At 38.0% G+C, this 15938-nt stretch overlaps 1 protein-coding gene across 1 annotated transcript in view; it reads right to left on the reverse strand.

Moving 5' to 3' along the window:
* Window positions 1–751: 751 nt before the first annotated feature.
* The window catches only part of CFL2 (cofilin 2), a 73043-nt gene continuing 57856 nt past the window's right edge, over window positions 752–15938 (reverse strand). Inside the window, exons 3-4 of the mRNA XM_053697754.1 lie at window positions 5552–5628; window positions 752–5019 (exon numbers count right to left, since the gene is read on the reverse strand). Coding sequence (XP_053553729.1) covers window positions 4904–5019; window positions 5552–5628 — 193 coding nt within the window. The 3' untranslated portion in view covers window positions 752–4903. The remainder of the gene's footprint in view (window positions 5020–5551; window positions 5629–15938) is intronic.

Here is a 15938-nt window from a genome sequence, read left to right on the forward strand (position 1 = left end):
TTGCTTAAAATTGCATGCTCTATCTGAATCATGAAAGAAAAAAAAATAGAATTTAGTGTCCATTTAACTTCTATTATCTTATTTGCTTCATTCTCTTGGAATCTTTTGTTAAAAAGCATATCTAGGTAAGCTCAGGAGCATCAATCCACTACTGGGAGTTAGCTGCTGATTAGTGGCTGCACATAAATATGCCTCTTGCCATTGGCTAACTCAATGTGTTCAGCTAAACTCCCACTATTGCATTGTTGCTATTTCAACAAAGGATACCAAGGGACTGAAGCAAATTAGATAGTGGAAGTAAATCGGAAAGATGTTTAAAATTGTCTGTTCTATTTAAATAACAAATTACATTTTTTGTGTTTTATGTCCCTTTAAAGGGACATTAAACGCTAAAGAAATGCTAGTTTTAATGACGTATTCAAAGAATAGATTAATCTGTAAAAAAATATATCTACATTCTATTTTCAGTTTCATTAGCTGTTGAAATATTGATAAAATAAGTGTAAAGTTTTAGGGTATAAAACAATGGGAGCTGCCATGTTGTAACTTAGGTTACCTTCTCTGCTGTGGCCAATTAGGGACAGTTATAACTAGGTCACTAGAGTGTGCAGCCAATGGCTGTGTAGAATATAACACTGTTCTGCACTTCCATTTCTAACAGGAACTGACAATAGTGATACAAATATTTTTATACTTTTTTTTCGCTACCTTTTTTTGTTTAAAAAAATATTCTCAGTAGCACTGAAAATCATAAGTCTGTGAATAGAGCTTTATTGAATTTATGAAGAATTGTACTAGACAGATAAAGTTAGAGCTAAAAGCTGAAACAGCAATACATTTACATTAATATGTCAGAAATTTGATGGTTTGGAAATACAGAGTTTTTTTCATTTTTTTAAAGTTGACAGCAGAAACAAAGAAATATAGATTTTATTTTTCTATGTACAGGTTGTAAACTAAATAATTCTCCAATGATTTTAACACTCAGTTAATTCAACCTCTATGTCCTACAAATGTGTTCTGTATGTAACAGCTGGAGGTGTTAGCAGCTTTTTTTTCTGTCTACTAATGTTCCAAACGAATTCCAAGAATTGCACATGGAATGAGTATCACATGACTTCAGTGCAATATGGCATTCTCCAGTTGCTGGCAATGGATCCTATCTGGTCATGCTGATATATATATTTGTGTTGTGAAACCCAGATCTTTATGGGATTTATACAATGCCATTTTTATTCATATTATATTGTGCTTTGACATGACTTCGAAATGAACGGTTAAAATGAAAACAATAATACCAAAAATGACTAAATATTCAGTTTGGTGCAAATGAAACATTTATGGTAAATAGATTTATAACTTAAAGTGCCATAATCATGAAAAAAATAACATGCTCTAATTCGTTAGAGCATTTCATTTTAATACTAGCGGAGCGCCAACTCTACGTGTTTAAACCTTGGAAAGGGGTTAAACACATAGTTAAAGTACCATTCAGAAGCTGCAGGTCAAATACATATGTCGGATTTACTTTTTAAGTTTCAGAAACAGAGTAAAAAAACTAAAACTTTTTTATTTACTTCCATTATGAAATTCAACTATGTCTTTTGGTATATTTGTTGACATTTAGTTCCTTTCCATAAGAGCATATTGACTCCGGTGCATGCACATTTTTTAACACTATATACATAGCATTGCCACAAACACCAAGGCAATTAAGTGCTGAAGACACGCGCACGCTCATGAGACTACTTAAAGGGACAGTCTAGGCCAAAATAAACTTTCATGATTCAGACAGAGCATGAAATTTTAAACAATTTTCCAATTTACTTTTATCACCAATTTTGCTTTGTTCTCTTGGTATTCTTAATTGAAAGCTTAACCTAGGAGGTTCATATGCTAATTTCTTAGACCTTGAAGCCCACCTCTTTTCAGATTGCATTTTAACAGGTTTTCACCACTAGAGGGTGTTAGTTCACGTATTTCAAATAGATAACACTGTGCTCGTGCACGTGAAGTTATCTGGGATCAGGCACTGATTGGCTAGACTGCAAGTCTGTCAAAAGAACTAAAAAAAGGGGCAGTTTGCAGAGGCTTAGATACAAGATAATCACAGAGGTTTAAAGTATATTATTATAACTGTGTTGGTTATGCAAAACTGGGGAATGGGTAATAAAGGGATTATCTATCTTTTAAAACAATAAAAATTCTGGTGTAGACTGTCCCTTTAAGTATGCCCAAGGAAAGAGGAAAAAATCATATATACAACACAGGCTAGTAAAATCAATGTTTATATATAGATAGGCTTGATTCGAAACATATAAGCAGGTGTAATAAATGTTACAAATCTAAAGTTGTATAATTGTTACTAAATATATGCAACAATGTGTTAAAAAACTGGACGTCTTCGATTAAATGCAAAAATGTAATAATATAATATGGGATTGCCACCACTAAAAAAATAAAAATAAGATAGGAACTGGTAGAAAAAAGTGTTTTGCAAAACGTATTAGCACCTTAAAAATACAGTCAGTTCAAATCCAAATAATCGTGACTTGTAAGTATGTATATCCAAATCACAGTGATGTAGACAATGAAAGTCCTTACGTGTAAGTTATAACCAAATGTGAAACAGTAAAGCCATACGAAACCAGAAATTTGGCGCTTACAGTACTGGAACGTTTCGTGGGAATGAAAGAGCCGGTTTCTCCTTTGAGCTGGGAAAGGAGATGTTGAGACTGCTCCTGGATACACTGCAAGTTCCTCCTTCCGGGTGTGAGAGAGATTAGACGCTGCCTGTGACGTGTGATGGATTTCTGTCTATCGCATCATAGTGGAGAAATATTGAAAAAAGAAAGAATGGGACAGGCGCAGCCTGACTCAAGTGAAGCACAATTTATTAGCCAGTAAGTGCGCTGTACAAATGGCTACTTACAAGATTAAAAACAAATAAGGCATGTATGGAATCAAATTCCAAACTGATAATAACTGCAAGAGTCCACAATCCACTGGTGTGATCCAACTGTGACATCCACCTCAGCCGTAATGTGAAACCAAGTGCGGTAGTTGCTGGCAAAAACACCTTCAAGGTATTGGAAGTGGGTAGACGTTATGCAGAAAGTACTGAAACATATAATAAAGTCTCTACGCGTTTCGTCTGGGTGATTTGATTTTATTTCTTTTATGCAGTCAATAATATTTACAATTGTGATTATCCCTCTGTGGACAACGGAGTTCACATTGGGCTTTTAGGCGTTAATATTGCCTATTTATTCACAGTTTAATATACTGAAAATCTGCTTGCTCTATATCCGTGCACTGGTGAGTGCCAGAAGAAACATCTGAATTTATATTCAAGTCTACAAAAGAATATATGCTGTGAGTATCCAGCGTGCCATTGCACTAAGAGCAGGATACTAGTTCCGATACCTGACAGAAAAAAAATCCCTGGAGTGTTTGAAAATTGAGACTGTCCAATAGGACCGGAGCAGCTGAGAGACCAGTGACGTGTGGTATAACAGCTGAAAAGGTATACACAGATGCCAAACAGAATACACACATAGCTGCGGTTCCTGAACTATAACGTCCTCAAGTCAGGTATTTGGTTATAACTTACACGTAAGGACTCTCATTGTCTACATCACTGTGATTTGGATATACAGACTTACAAGTCAAGATTATTTGGATTTGAACTGACTGTATTTTTAAGGTGCTAATACGTTTGGCAAAATACTTTTTTCTACCAGTTCCTATCTTATTTTTATTTTTTTAGTGGTGGCAATCCCATATTATATTATTACATTTTTGCATTTAATCGGAGACGTCCGTTTTTTTAACACATTGTTGCATATATTTAGTAACAATTATACAACTTTAGATTTGTAACATTTATTACACTTGCTTATATGTTTTGAATCAAGCCTATATATAAACATTGATTTTACTAGCCTGTGTTGTATATATGTTTTTTTCCTCTTTCCTTGTTCCTTAGAACCTTTAGCTTTTTAGCGCTCCTAAGCATTTTTCTTTGATTATACTCCCTTTGCCTAATTGTTAGAGGATCTATTAGGGCCCTAGGAGTTTGGTCTAGTAGCTCTGCGCACACTTCTCCTCTAGACTTACTTAAGTATGCCCTCATGGTAAGGGACCACGTTTCAACAAAGAATACCAAGAGTTATATTTAATTATAGAAGAAAACTGGATATTTTTTTTCTCTTAAAGGGATAGAAAGGTCAAAATTCAAATGTGCACCGATGCACTTCAATTTTTGATGCTTTTTTTGCAATATACTTCTATTAGCAAAAATGCTTCTAGTAAAAAATGATGACTGTTTTTCTGTGGCATACGCAGATATCCAAAAATGCTTCTATTTCAAATTTAAATGCACCCATGCACATTTCAATTTTGGACTTTCTATCTCTTTATATTGTAAAATATAAATGAATATTTAATTTTGAAACAATCTTCAGCTAAGGGAATATTTTATTCTTTTGGTTTTAAAAGGAAGTAAATATTTTTTTTAAGCCAGCGGCACATTTTACACTTCTGTAACAATCAGTATTACTTAGCTACTGACTAGATACCTTTAAAGCTTATGAATAGAGTGCACAATAAACTTCTATTTTATTGAAAAATGCTGCTTCTATAATCTTTTTGATTAACTTTTCTCATTATAAAGGCTGCTTTACAACCAGTGAGAGAGATGTTAAACCTATATAAACTAAATACTGTTCCATACTCTTAACTTGCACGGTGTAATCATTTCACTGCTTTTCTCAAGCACCAAAATGGATTAACTGTCTAGAAAAACAACAACAAAAAAGAAAAAAAAAATCAGAAAATAAAATAAAAATTCAATAAATAAAACAAAAAAAATTCTATATGGTCTGAAAGGTGGGAGTTAGATTTATTTTAATGGAAGCCCTTCAAGTGAAACTACCACGTTTCCACCTAATTTATCTGCCAATGTAGAACGGTCTTTAATATCATCCAGTCCATTCACTTGCCACTCATGTTTGATGCCTAGAAAAAAAGAAAATTATTAGCAGATGACATACTAAGAGAATCCCCAACAAAAAGGTAAGTCAATGACACTACATGTTCAAATCACCCATAACAAATGTATTATTAAATGTACATATATCATCTCTACCTCTTTATATTAATGTTAGGAGAGTAGTGCTGTATCCTTAAACATAGCAATGAGTTAGCAAAAATTAAACTGTAAATTTTGAACCTGCTGCCTTGCCACATTGTATCTACCTAGGAGACCCTTAAACAAGATTGTTCCTTAATCTCACAGCAGTGCGTTTCATAGTGCTTGCGCCTACATTATTGAACATGTAAACTAGAACGTAACTGTGAGTTTGATAATGTAGGCGCAGGCACTTTAAAACGCTCTTACCTGACCATGTTTGGAGCGTTCATGGAGGCAGGTAATCTATATAAACCAAGTCACAAAGGCGCAATCTTGTTTAAATTGATCAACCACATCACACCAAATATATTAAGTGAAAGAAGGAAAAAAACCCACCAAAGTATTATGTGTACAAACCTGTAAACTTCTTCTTAATTGCATCTTTGGAACTAGCATATATCATCTTGCTTTTTAGAGGTGCATTATCAGGGGCCCTAGGAAAAAATATTTCATTAATAACCAAAATACAAACTACAGTATATTAACAAGTCAAAAATAAATAACGAGGTTCAATCTTTATAGATTCTCACACAAATATTGCATTAAGTCAATAGATGGTTTAAGTGTAAAAGAATAAATTCTAAGTACACTACATTATTTTTTATTTTAGTCGGCTCTGTGAAATCTGCTGCCCCTCAAAACCCGATACCCTAAACTTTGTAGCTCATATTTACCTCATATGTTTGTCAGAACTAACAGACACCAAGGACACATGGAGCCCTACTAGTCAATTAGGTATGATTTATTAGGACTAACTTTACAAGTGATATAGTTTTTTTTCCGTATTTTGCGCACAATGGAAAATATCGCTTGTATTACATGTTAAGAAGTAAACGCGATCAATAGATCGCAATCAATATTTACGCTTGTCTGGTTAGCTTGACTGGCAACCATGAGTAAAGGGTAGTGCGTTAGAAAACGTTTTACCAAACACAACCTAAATACATTTAAAATCACAGTTACACTATCTGATAAAAAGTATCCATATAAATAATAATAAAAATGATTATAAGGGCGCAAGGGTATATGGTATATGACAAGGGGATTTATTGTTCTTCACTTACAGGGAAATGTTCTTTTAATTGTAAATGCATATTTCTACATATATCTGTATATAACTATACCTGTATGTGTATTCCTATAGATATATAGGTGTAGGTATCCATTTTACATTAGCATTATCAGATATTTATATATAAATATATATTAAATAATAAAAATACATTTTTTTCTATGAGAAGAACATAGGAATGTAAGATATGCGTATCGAACTTCGTGGTTTTGAAATATTACATATAAATTATTTAAAAATATTAATAATAATTAATACAAATTATTATACATACTGTATAATATTCTAAATAATCCATTAAATAAATCTATATTTTTTACAGTATGTATGATAATTTTATTATTCTTTATATTTTTTTTAATATATATTTAATATTTCAAAAACACGCTTTGAGATTAGCAATATTTCATCATTGTGTTAGACCTAAATCGCAAAACGTGAAGCGCAATACTTATATTTTACATTCCTATGTTCTTCACATAATTATTATTAAATATATATTTCTATATATATGTGATAATGTTAATGTAAAATAGATATCTATACCTATATCAATAGGTATATATACAGGTATAGGTATTTAGAGCACCCACAGCAGAGCTGCCTATATAGCTTCCCCCTTAACTCCACCCCCCAGTCATTCGACCGAAGGCTAGGAAGAAAAAGGAGAAACCATAGGGTGCAGTGGTGACTGAAAGTTTAAAAAATAAAAATACAAATGCCTGTCTTAGAAAAAACAGGGCGGGCCGTGGCCTCGATACATCACAAGAGAAATGAATTTATCAGGTAAGCATAAATTATGTTTTCTCTTGTAAGCTGAATCGAGTCCATTCATCCATTACTTGTGGGATACCAATACCAAAGCTTTAGGACACGGATGAAGGGAGGGACAAGGCAGGGACCTTTAAACAGAAGGCACCACTGCTTGAAGAAGCTTTCTCCCAAAAATAGCCTCCGAAGAAGCAAAAGTATCAAATTTGGAAAATTTAGAAAAAGTATGAAGCGAAGACCAAGTCACCACCTTACAAATCTGTTCAACAGACGCATCATTTTTAAAAACCCATGTGGAAGCCACAGCTCTAGTAAAATCAGCAGTAATTCTTTCAGGAGGCTGCTGTCCAGCAGTCTCATAAGCCAAACGGATGATGCTTCTCAGCCAAAAAGAAAGAGAGGTAGCCGTAGCCCTTTGACCTTTCCGTTTACCAGAATAAACAACAAACAATGAAGATGTGCAATAAACGTTCCTCTTTTGATGAAGGATTAGGACACAAAGAAGGAACAACAATCTCTTGATTGATATTCTTAATAGAAACAAAACTTTACAAGATAAAATCTTAATATCTATGGAATGCATGGATTCAAAAGGAACCCCTTGAAGAACCTTAAGAACTAAATTTAAGCTCCAAGGTGGAGCAACCGATTTAAATACAGGCTTAATTCTGACCAAAGCCTGACTAAATGCTCGAACGTCTGGGACATCTGCCAGACGTTTGTGTAGTAAAATAGACAAAGCAGAGATTTGTCCCTTTAGAAAACTAGCTGATAATCCCTTCTCCAAACCCTCTTGGAGAAAAGACAAAACCCTAGGAATCCTAACCTTACTCCAAGAGTAACTTTTGGATTCACACCAATAAAGATATTTGCTCCAAATCTTATGATAGATCTTCCTAGGGACAGGCTTTCTAGCCTGAATCAGGGTATCAATGACTGACTCAGATAAACCACGCTTTGCTAAAATCAAGCGTTCAATTTCCAAGCAGTCAGACGCAGAGAAATTAGATTTGGATGCAAGAACGGACCCCGGATTAGAAGGTCCCGCCTCATTGGCAGAGTCCACGGTGGAACCGAGGACATGTCCACTAGGTCTGCATACCAAGTCCTGCGTGGCCACGCAGGAGCTATCAGGATCACCGAAGCTCTCTCCTGCTTGATTCTGGCAACCAGACGTGGGAGGAGAGGAAACGGTGGGAATACATAAGCCATATTGAAAAACCAAGGCACTGCTAGAACATCTATCAGCACCGCCTTGGGATCCGAAACCTGGACCCGTAACGAGGAAGTTTGGCATTCTGACGGGATGCCATCAGATCCAAATCTGGCGTGCCCCATAGCTGAATTAGCTGGGCAAACACCTCCAGATGAAGTTCCCACTCCCCCGGATGAAAAGTCTGACGACTCAGGAAATCCGCCTCCCAGTTCTCTACTCCTGGTATGTGGATCGCTGATAGATGGCAAGAGTGATCCTCTGCCCATCAAATTATTTTGGTAACTTCCATCATCGCTAGAGAACTCCTTGTTCCTCCCTGACGATTGATATAAGCTACAGTCGTGATGTTGTCCGACTGAAACCTGATGAATTTGGCCGCAGCAAGCTGAGGCCACGCCTGAAGCGTATTGAAAATCGCTCTCAGTTCCAGAATGTTTATCGGAAGAATCTATTCCTCCGGAGACCATAAACCCTGAGCTTTCAGGGAGTTCCAGACTGCACCCCAGCCTAACAGGCTGGCATCTGACGTTACTATGAGCCACTCTGGCCTGTGGAAACACATTCCCTGAGACAGGTGGTCCTGAGACAACCACCAGAGAAGAGAATCTCTGGTCTCCTGGTCCAGATGCAGTTGAGGAGAAAAATCTGCATAATCCCCATTCCACTGTTTGAGCATGCTTAGTTGCAGTGGTCTGAGATGTAGGCGGGCAAAAGGAACTATGTCCATTGCCGCTACCATGAGACCGATTACCTCCATACACTGAGCCACTGATGGCCGAGGAATGGAATGAAGAGCTCGGCAAGTGGTTAAGATCTTTGATTTTCTGATCTCCGTCATTTCCACCGAGTCTATCAGAGTTCCTAGAAGGAAACTTTTGTTTGAGGGAAGAGAGAACTCTTCATTATGTTCACCTTCCACCCGTGAGATCTCAGAAAAGCCAACACGGTGCCCGTATGAGATTTGGCCAGCTGGAAATTTGACGCCTGAATTAAGATGTCGTCCAGATAAGGCGCCACTGCTATGCCCCGTGGATGAAGAACCGCCAGAAGGGACCCTAGCACCTTGGTGAAAATTCTGGGAGCCGTGGCCAACCTGAAGGGAAGGGCCACAAACTGGTAATGCCCACAAACTGGTAATGCCTGTTTAGAAAGGCAAATCTGAGAAATTAATGATGATCTCTGTGAATAGGGATGTGTAGATAAGCATCCTTTAAATCCACGGTAGTTATATATTGACCTTCCTGGATCAGAGGAAGAATAGTCCGAATGGTCTCCATCTTGAAAGATGGAACTTTGAGGAACTTGTTTAGAATCTTGAGATCCAAGATTGGTCTGAAAATTCCCTCTTTTTTGGGAACCGCAAACAAGTTTGAGTAAAATCCTAGCCCCTGCTCCTCTCTTGGGACTGGGCGGATCACCCCCATGGTATATAGGTCTTCTACACAGCGTAAGAACGCCTCTCTCTTTGTCTGGTTTGCAGACAATCGAGAAATGTGAAATCTCCCCCTTGGAAGGGAGTCCTTGAATTCCAGAAAATATCCCTGGGACACAATTTTTAAAGCCCAGGGATCGTGAACATCTCTTGCCCAAGCCTGAGCAAAGAGAGAGAGTCTGCCCCCTACTAAATCCGGTCCTGGATCGGGGGCAACCCTTCATGCTGTCTTGGTGGCAGCAGCGGACTTCTTGGGCTGTTTACCCTTGTTCCAAGTCTGGTTAAGTCTCCAGACTGACTTGGATTGTGCAAATTTTCCCTCCTGCTTTGAAGTAGAGGCAGTTGAAACAGGACAACTTTTAAAGTTCCGAAAGGAACGAAAATTATTTTGCTTAGCCCTTGTGTTAATTGATCTATCCTGAGGAAGGGCATGACCCTTCCCTCCAGTGATGTCTAAAATAATCTCTTTCAGTTCAGGCCCGAAAAGGGTCTTTCCTTTCAAAGAGATGTTCAAAAGCTTAGATTTAGATGACACATCAGCAGACCAGGACTTAAGCCATAACGCACTGCATGCTAAAATGGCAAGACCTGAACTTTTTGCCACTAATTTAGCCAGTTGAAATGCGGCATCTGTAATAAAAGAATTAGCCAACTTAAGAGCCTTAATTCTATCCAAAATCTCTTCTAAAGGAGTCTCCATCTGAAGAGCCTCTTCTAGAGCCTCAAACCAGAAAGCAGCTGTAGTAGTAACAGGAACGATGCAAGCAATAGGTTGAAGAGAAAAACCTTGATGAACAAATATTTTCTTCAGAAGACCCTCTAATTTTTTATCCATAGGATCTTTGAAAGCACAACTGTCCTCAATAGGTATAGTTGTACGCTTAGACAGAGTAGAAATAGCTCCCTCCACCTTAGGAACAGTCTGCCATGAGTCCCGCAAGGTGTCAGATATGGGAAACATTTTCTTAAAAACAGGAGGGGGAGAGAACGGAATACCTGGTTTATCCCACTCCTTAGCAATAATATTTACAATCCTCTTAGGGACTGGAAAAACATCAATGTAAAAAGGAACCTCTAAATACTTATCCATTTTACACAATTTCTCTGGAACTACTATAGGGTCACAATCATCCAGAGTTGCTAATACCTCCTTAAGCAATAAACGGAGGTGTTCAAGTTTAAATTTAAAGGCCGTCATATCAGAATCTGTCTGAGGAAGCGTCTTTCCTGAATCAGAAATCTCTCCCTCAGATAACAAATCCCTCACCCCTTCAGATTATTGTGAGGTCATATCAGATACGGCTACTAAAGCGTGAGATAGCTCAGTATTTTTCCTTAACCCAGAACTATCCTGCTTTCCTTGTAAACCAGGCAGGCAGTTTGGATAAAACCTCTGTGAGGGTTGTATTCATAACTGTGGCCATGTCATGCAAAGTAAATGAACCTGACGCACTAGAGGTACCTGGCGTCACTTGTGCAGGCGTTACTGGTTGTGACACTTGTGGAGAGCTAGAAGGCGAACCCTCATTTGCATCTGACTGAGAATCATTTAAAGCTCTATTTTTAAATGCTAACATATGATCCTTATAATTTATAGACATATCAGTACATTTGGGACACATTCTAAGGGGGGGTTCCACAATGACTTCCAACATATTGAACAAGGATTTTCCTTGGTGTCAGACATGTTAAACAGGCTAGCAATGCAACAAGCAAGCTTGGAAAACACTTTAATCAAAGTAAAAAACAATTAGAAATAAAACGGTACTGTGCCTTTAAGAGAAAAAAAGCTGCACAAGTTCTGCAAAACAGTGTAAAAAAGCAGTAAACTTAATGAAATTTTAACAGTAGCATCCTACAGCCTTAGTAACTTTGCACAACTATGCACAACTATGCAAATAACCAATTAACCCCTTAATGGCAAAACCGGATTGAAAAAACATCAAAACCAGTAAAAAAGACATTCAGCACTTTGCCACAGCTCTGCTGTGGCTCCTACCTGCCCTTCAGAACGATTTGTGGGGAGAAAACCTCCTTTACAACCCTCACACACTGCAGGAAACCTTGGAGAAGCAGTTGGATGACTCAGAGATAAAGAAAACTGCACAACTGAGGCCGAAAATAGGCCCCTCCATCCTCTATGACTAAGAATCAAGCGTTCAATTTCCATACCTTCAAATTTAATGATTTGAGATCCTGATGGAAAAAAGGACCTTGAGATAGAAAGTCTGGTCTTAACGGAAGAGTCCAAGGTTGGCAACTGGCTATCCGAATGAGATCCGCATACCAAAACCTGTGAGGACATGCTGGAGCCACCAGCAGTACAAACGAACGTTCCATTAGAATTTTGGAAATCACTTTTGGAAGAAGAACTAGAGGCGGAAAGATATAGGAAGGATGATAATTCCAAGGAAGCGACAACGCGTCCACTGCCTCCGCCTGAGGATCCCTGGATCTGGACAGATACCTGGGAAGTTTCTTGTTTAGATGAGAGGCCATCAGATCTATTTCTGGAAGTCCCCAGATTTGAACAATCTGAAGAAATAACTCTGGGTGAAGAGACCATTCGCCCGGATGTAACGTCTGGCGACTGAGATAATCCGCTTCCCAATTGTCTACACCTGGGATGTGAACCGCAGAGATTAGACAGGAGCTGGATTCCGCCATTCCCACCTTGATGATTGACATATGCCACGGTTGTGACATTGTCTGTCTGAAAACAAATAAACGATTCTCTCTTCAGAAGAGGCCAGAATTGAAGAGCTCTGAAAATCGCACAGAGTTCCAAAATGTTGATTGGTAATCTCGCCTCCTGAGATTCCCAAACCCCCTGCGCTGTCAGAGACCCCCATACAGCCCCCCAACCTGACAGACTCGCATCTGTTGAGATCACAGTCCAGGTTGGACGAACAAAAGAAGCCCCTTGGACTAAACAATGGTGATCTATCCACCACATCAGAGAGTGTCGTACATTGGGATTTAAGGATATTGATTGGGATATCTTTGTATAATCCCTGCACCACTGGTTCAGCATACAAAGCTGAAGAGGTCGCATGTGAAAACGAGCAAAGGGGTCGCATGTGAAAACGAGCAAAGGGGATCGCGTCCGATGCAGCAGAGACCTAGAATTTCCATGCACAAAGCTACCGAAGGGAATGATTGAGACTGAAGGTTTCGACAGGCTGAAACCAATTTCAGATGTGTCTTTTCTGTTAGAGACAAGGTCATGGACACTGAATCTATTTGAAAACCCAAAAAGGTTACCTTTGTCTGAGGAATCAATGAACTCTTTGGTAAATTGATCCTCCAACCATGTCTTTGAAGAAACGACACAAGTTTATTCGTATGAGATTCTGCAGAATGTGAAGACTGAGCAAGTACCAAGATATCGTCCAAATAAGGAAATACCGCAATACCCTGTTCTCTGATTACAGAGAGAAGGGCACCGAGAACTTTTGAAAAGATCCTTGGAGCTGTTGCTAGGCCAAACGGAAGGGCCACAAACTGGTAATGCTTGTCTAGAAAAGAGAATCTCAGAAACTAAAAGTGATCTGGATGAATTGGAATATGAAGGTATGCATCCTGTAAATCTATTGTGGACATATAATGCCCTTGCTGAACAAAAGGCAGAATAGTCCTTATAGTTACCATTTTGAATGTCGGTATCCTTACATAACGATTCAATATTTTTAGATCCAGAACTGGTCTGAAGGAATTCTCCTTCTTTGGTACAATGAATTGATTTGAGTAAAAACCCCAGACCCCGTTCCAGAACTGGAACTGGCACAATTACTCCAGCCAACTCTAGATCTGAAACACATTTCAGAAACGCCTGAGCCTTCACTGGGTTTATTGGAATGCGAGAGAGAAAAAATCTTCTCGCAAACGGCCTTACCTTGAAACCTATTCTGTACCCTTGTGAAACAATGTTCTAAATCCAAAGACTGTGAATCGAATTGATCCAAATATCTTTGAAAAATCGTAACCTGCCTCCTACCAGCTGTGCTGGAATGAGGGCCGCACCTTCATGTGGACTTGGGAGCTGGCTTTGACTTTGTAAAAGGCTTGGATTTATTCCAGACTGGAGAAGGTTTCCAAACGGAAACCGTTCCTTTAGGGGAAGGGTCAGGCTTCTGTTCCTTATTCTGACGAAAGGAACGAAAACGATTAGCAGCCCTTTTTTTTGCCCTTAGATTTTTTGTCCTGAGGCAAAAAAGATCCTTTCCCCCCAGTAACAGTTGAAATAATAGAATCCAACTGAGAACCAAATAACTTATTACCTTGGAAAGAAAGAGAAAGTAAAGTTGACTTAGAAGTCATATCTGCATTCCAAGTTTTAAGCCATAAAGCTCTTCTAGCTAAAATAGCTAAAGACATATACCTGACATCAATTCTAATGATATCAAAGATGGCATCACAAATAAAGTTATTAGCATGTTGAAGAAGTTTAACAATGCTATGAGTATCATGGTCTGACACTTGTTGTGCTAACGTCTCCAACCAGAAAGTGGAAGCAGCAGCAACATCAGCCAAAGAAATAGCAGGTCTAAGAAGATTACCTGAACATAAATAAGCTCTCCTTAGAAAGGATTCAAGCTTCCTATCTAAAGGATCCTTAAAGGAAGTACTATCCGCCGTAGGAATAGTAGTACGTTTAGCAAGAGTAGAGATAGCCCCATCAACTTTAGGGATTTTATCCCAAAACTCTAATCTATCAGATGGCACAGGGTACAATTTCTTAAACCTTTTAGAAGGAGTAAATGAAGTACCCAGATTATTCCATTCCCTAGAAATTACTTCAGAAATAGCATCAGGGACAGGAAAAACTTCTGGAATAACTATATGAGGTTTGAAAACCGAATTTAAATGATTTAGTATCAAGAGGACTAGACTCCTCCATATCTAATGCGATTAACACTTCTTTAAGTAAAGAACGAATAAATTCCATTCTAAATAAATATGAAGATTTATCAGTATCAATATCTGAGACAGAATCTTCTGAACCAGATAAATCCTCATCAGAAACAGACAAGTCAGAATGATGACGGGCACTTAAAAATTCATCTGAAATAAGTTTTAAAAGACCTTTTACGTTTACTGGAAGGAGGAATAACAGACAGAGCCTTCCTAATAGATTTAGAAACAAATTCTTTTACATTAACAGGGACATCCTGAGCATTAGATGTTGAGGGAACAACAACAGGTAATGGATTATTACTAATGGAAATACTATCTGCATTAGCAAGTTTATCATGACATTCATCACAAACTACAGCCGGAGGAACAGTTACCACAAGTTTACAACAAATGCACTTAACTTTGGTAGAACCAGCATCAGGCAGCGTCTTTCCAGAAGTAGATTCTGATCCAGGGTCAAGTTGAGACATCTTGCAATATGTAATAGAAAAAACAACATATAAAGCAAAATTATCAAATTCCTTAAATGACAGTTTCAGGAATGGGAAAAAATGACAATGAACAAGCCTCTAGCAACCAGAAGCAATAAAAAATGAGACTGAAATAATGTGGAAAAAGGTGGAGACAAGAATGACGCCCACATTTTTGGCGCCAAAAAGAACGCCCACATTATTGGCGCTAAGTACAACGCCTATATTTTTTGGCGCTAAGAATGACGCCACATCCGGTGACGCCGAAAAATAACGCCCACAAGTTTGGCGCAAAAAACCGTCAAAAAAAAACTTCCGCCGTCAATTAGGGCGCCGGAAATGACAAAAAATGTTTGCGCCAAAATAGTCCGCGCCAAAAATGACGCAATAAATTTAAGCATTTTCAGCCCCCGCGAGCCTAACAGCCCACAGGGAAAAAAAGTCAATTGAAAAACTTTAAGGTAAGAAAATTGAATCATTCATATGCATTATCCCAAATAATGAAACTGACTGTCTGAAATAAGGAATACTGATTACCCTGAATCAAGGCAAATATAAGTTTAAACACATATATTTAGAACTTTATAAATAAAGTGCCCAACCATAGCTTAAGAGTGTCATAATAAAATAAGACTTACTTACCCCAAGACACTCATCTACATATAGTAGATAGCCAAACCAGTACTGAAACGAGAATCAGTAGAGGTAATGGTATATTTAGAGTATATCGTCGATCTGAAAAGGGAGGTAGGAGAAGAAATCTCTATGACCGATAAGGAGACCATGGTATTCAAATAGGCAATACTCTCTTCACATCCCTCTGACATTCACTGCACTCTGAGAGGAAAACCAGGCTCCAACCTGCT

The sequence above is a fragment of the Bombina bombina genome, chromosome 1 (assembly GCF_027579735.1).
Source record: "Bombina bombina isolate aBomBom1 chromosome 1, aBomBom1.pri, whole genome shotgun sequence".
NCBI classification, from domain to species: domain Eukaryota; kingdom Metazoa; phylum Chordata; class Amphibia; order Anura; family Bombinatoridae; genus Bombina; species Bombina bombina.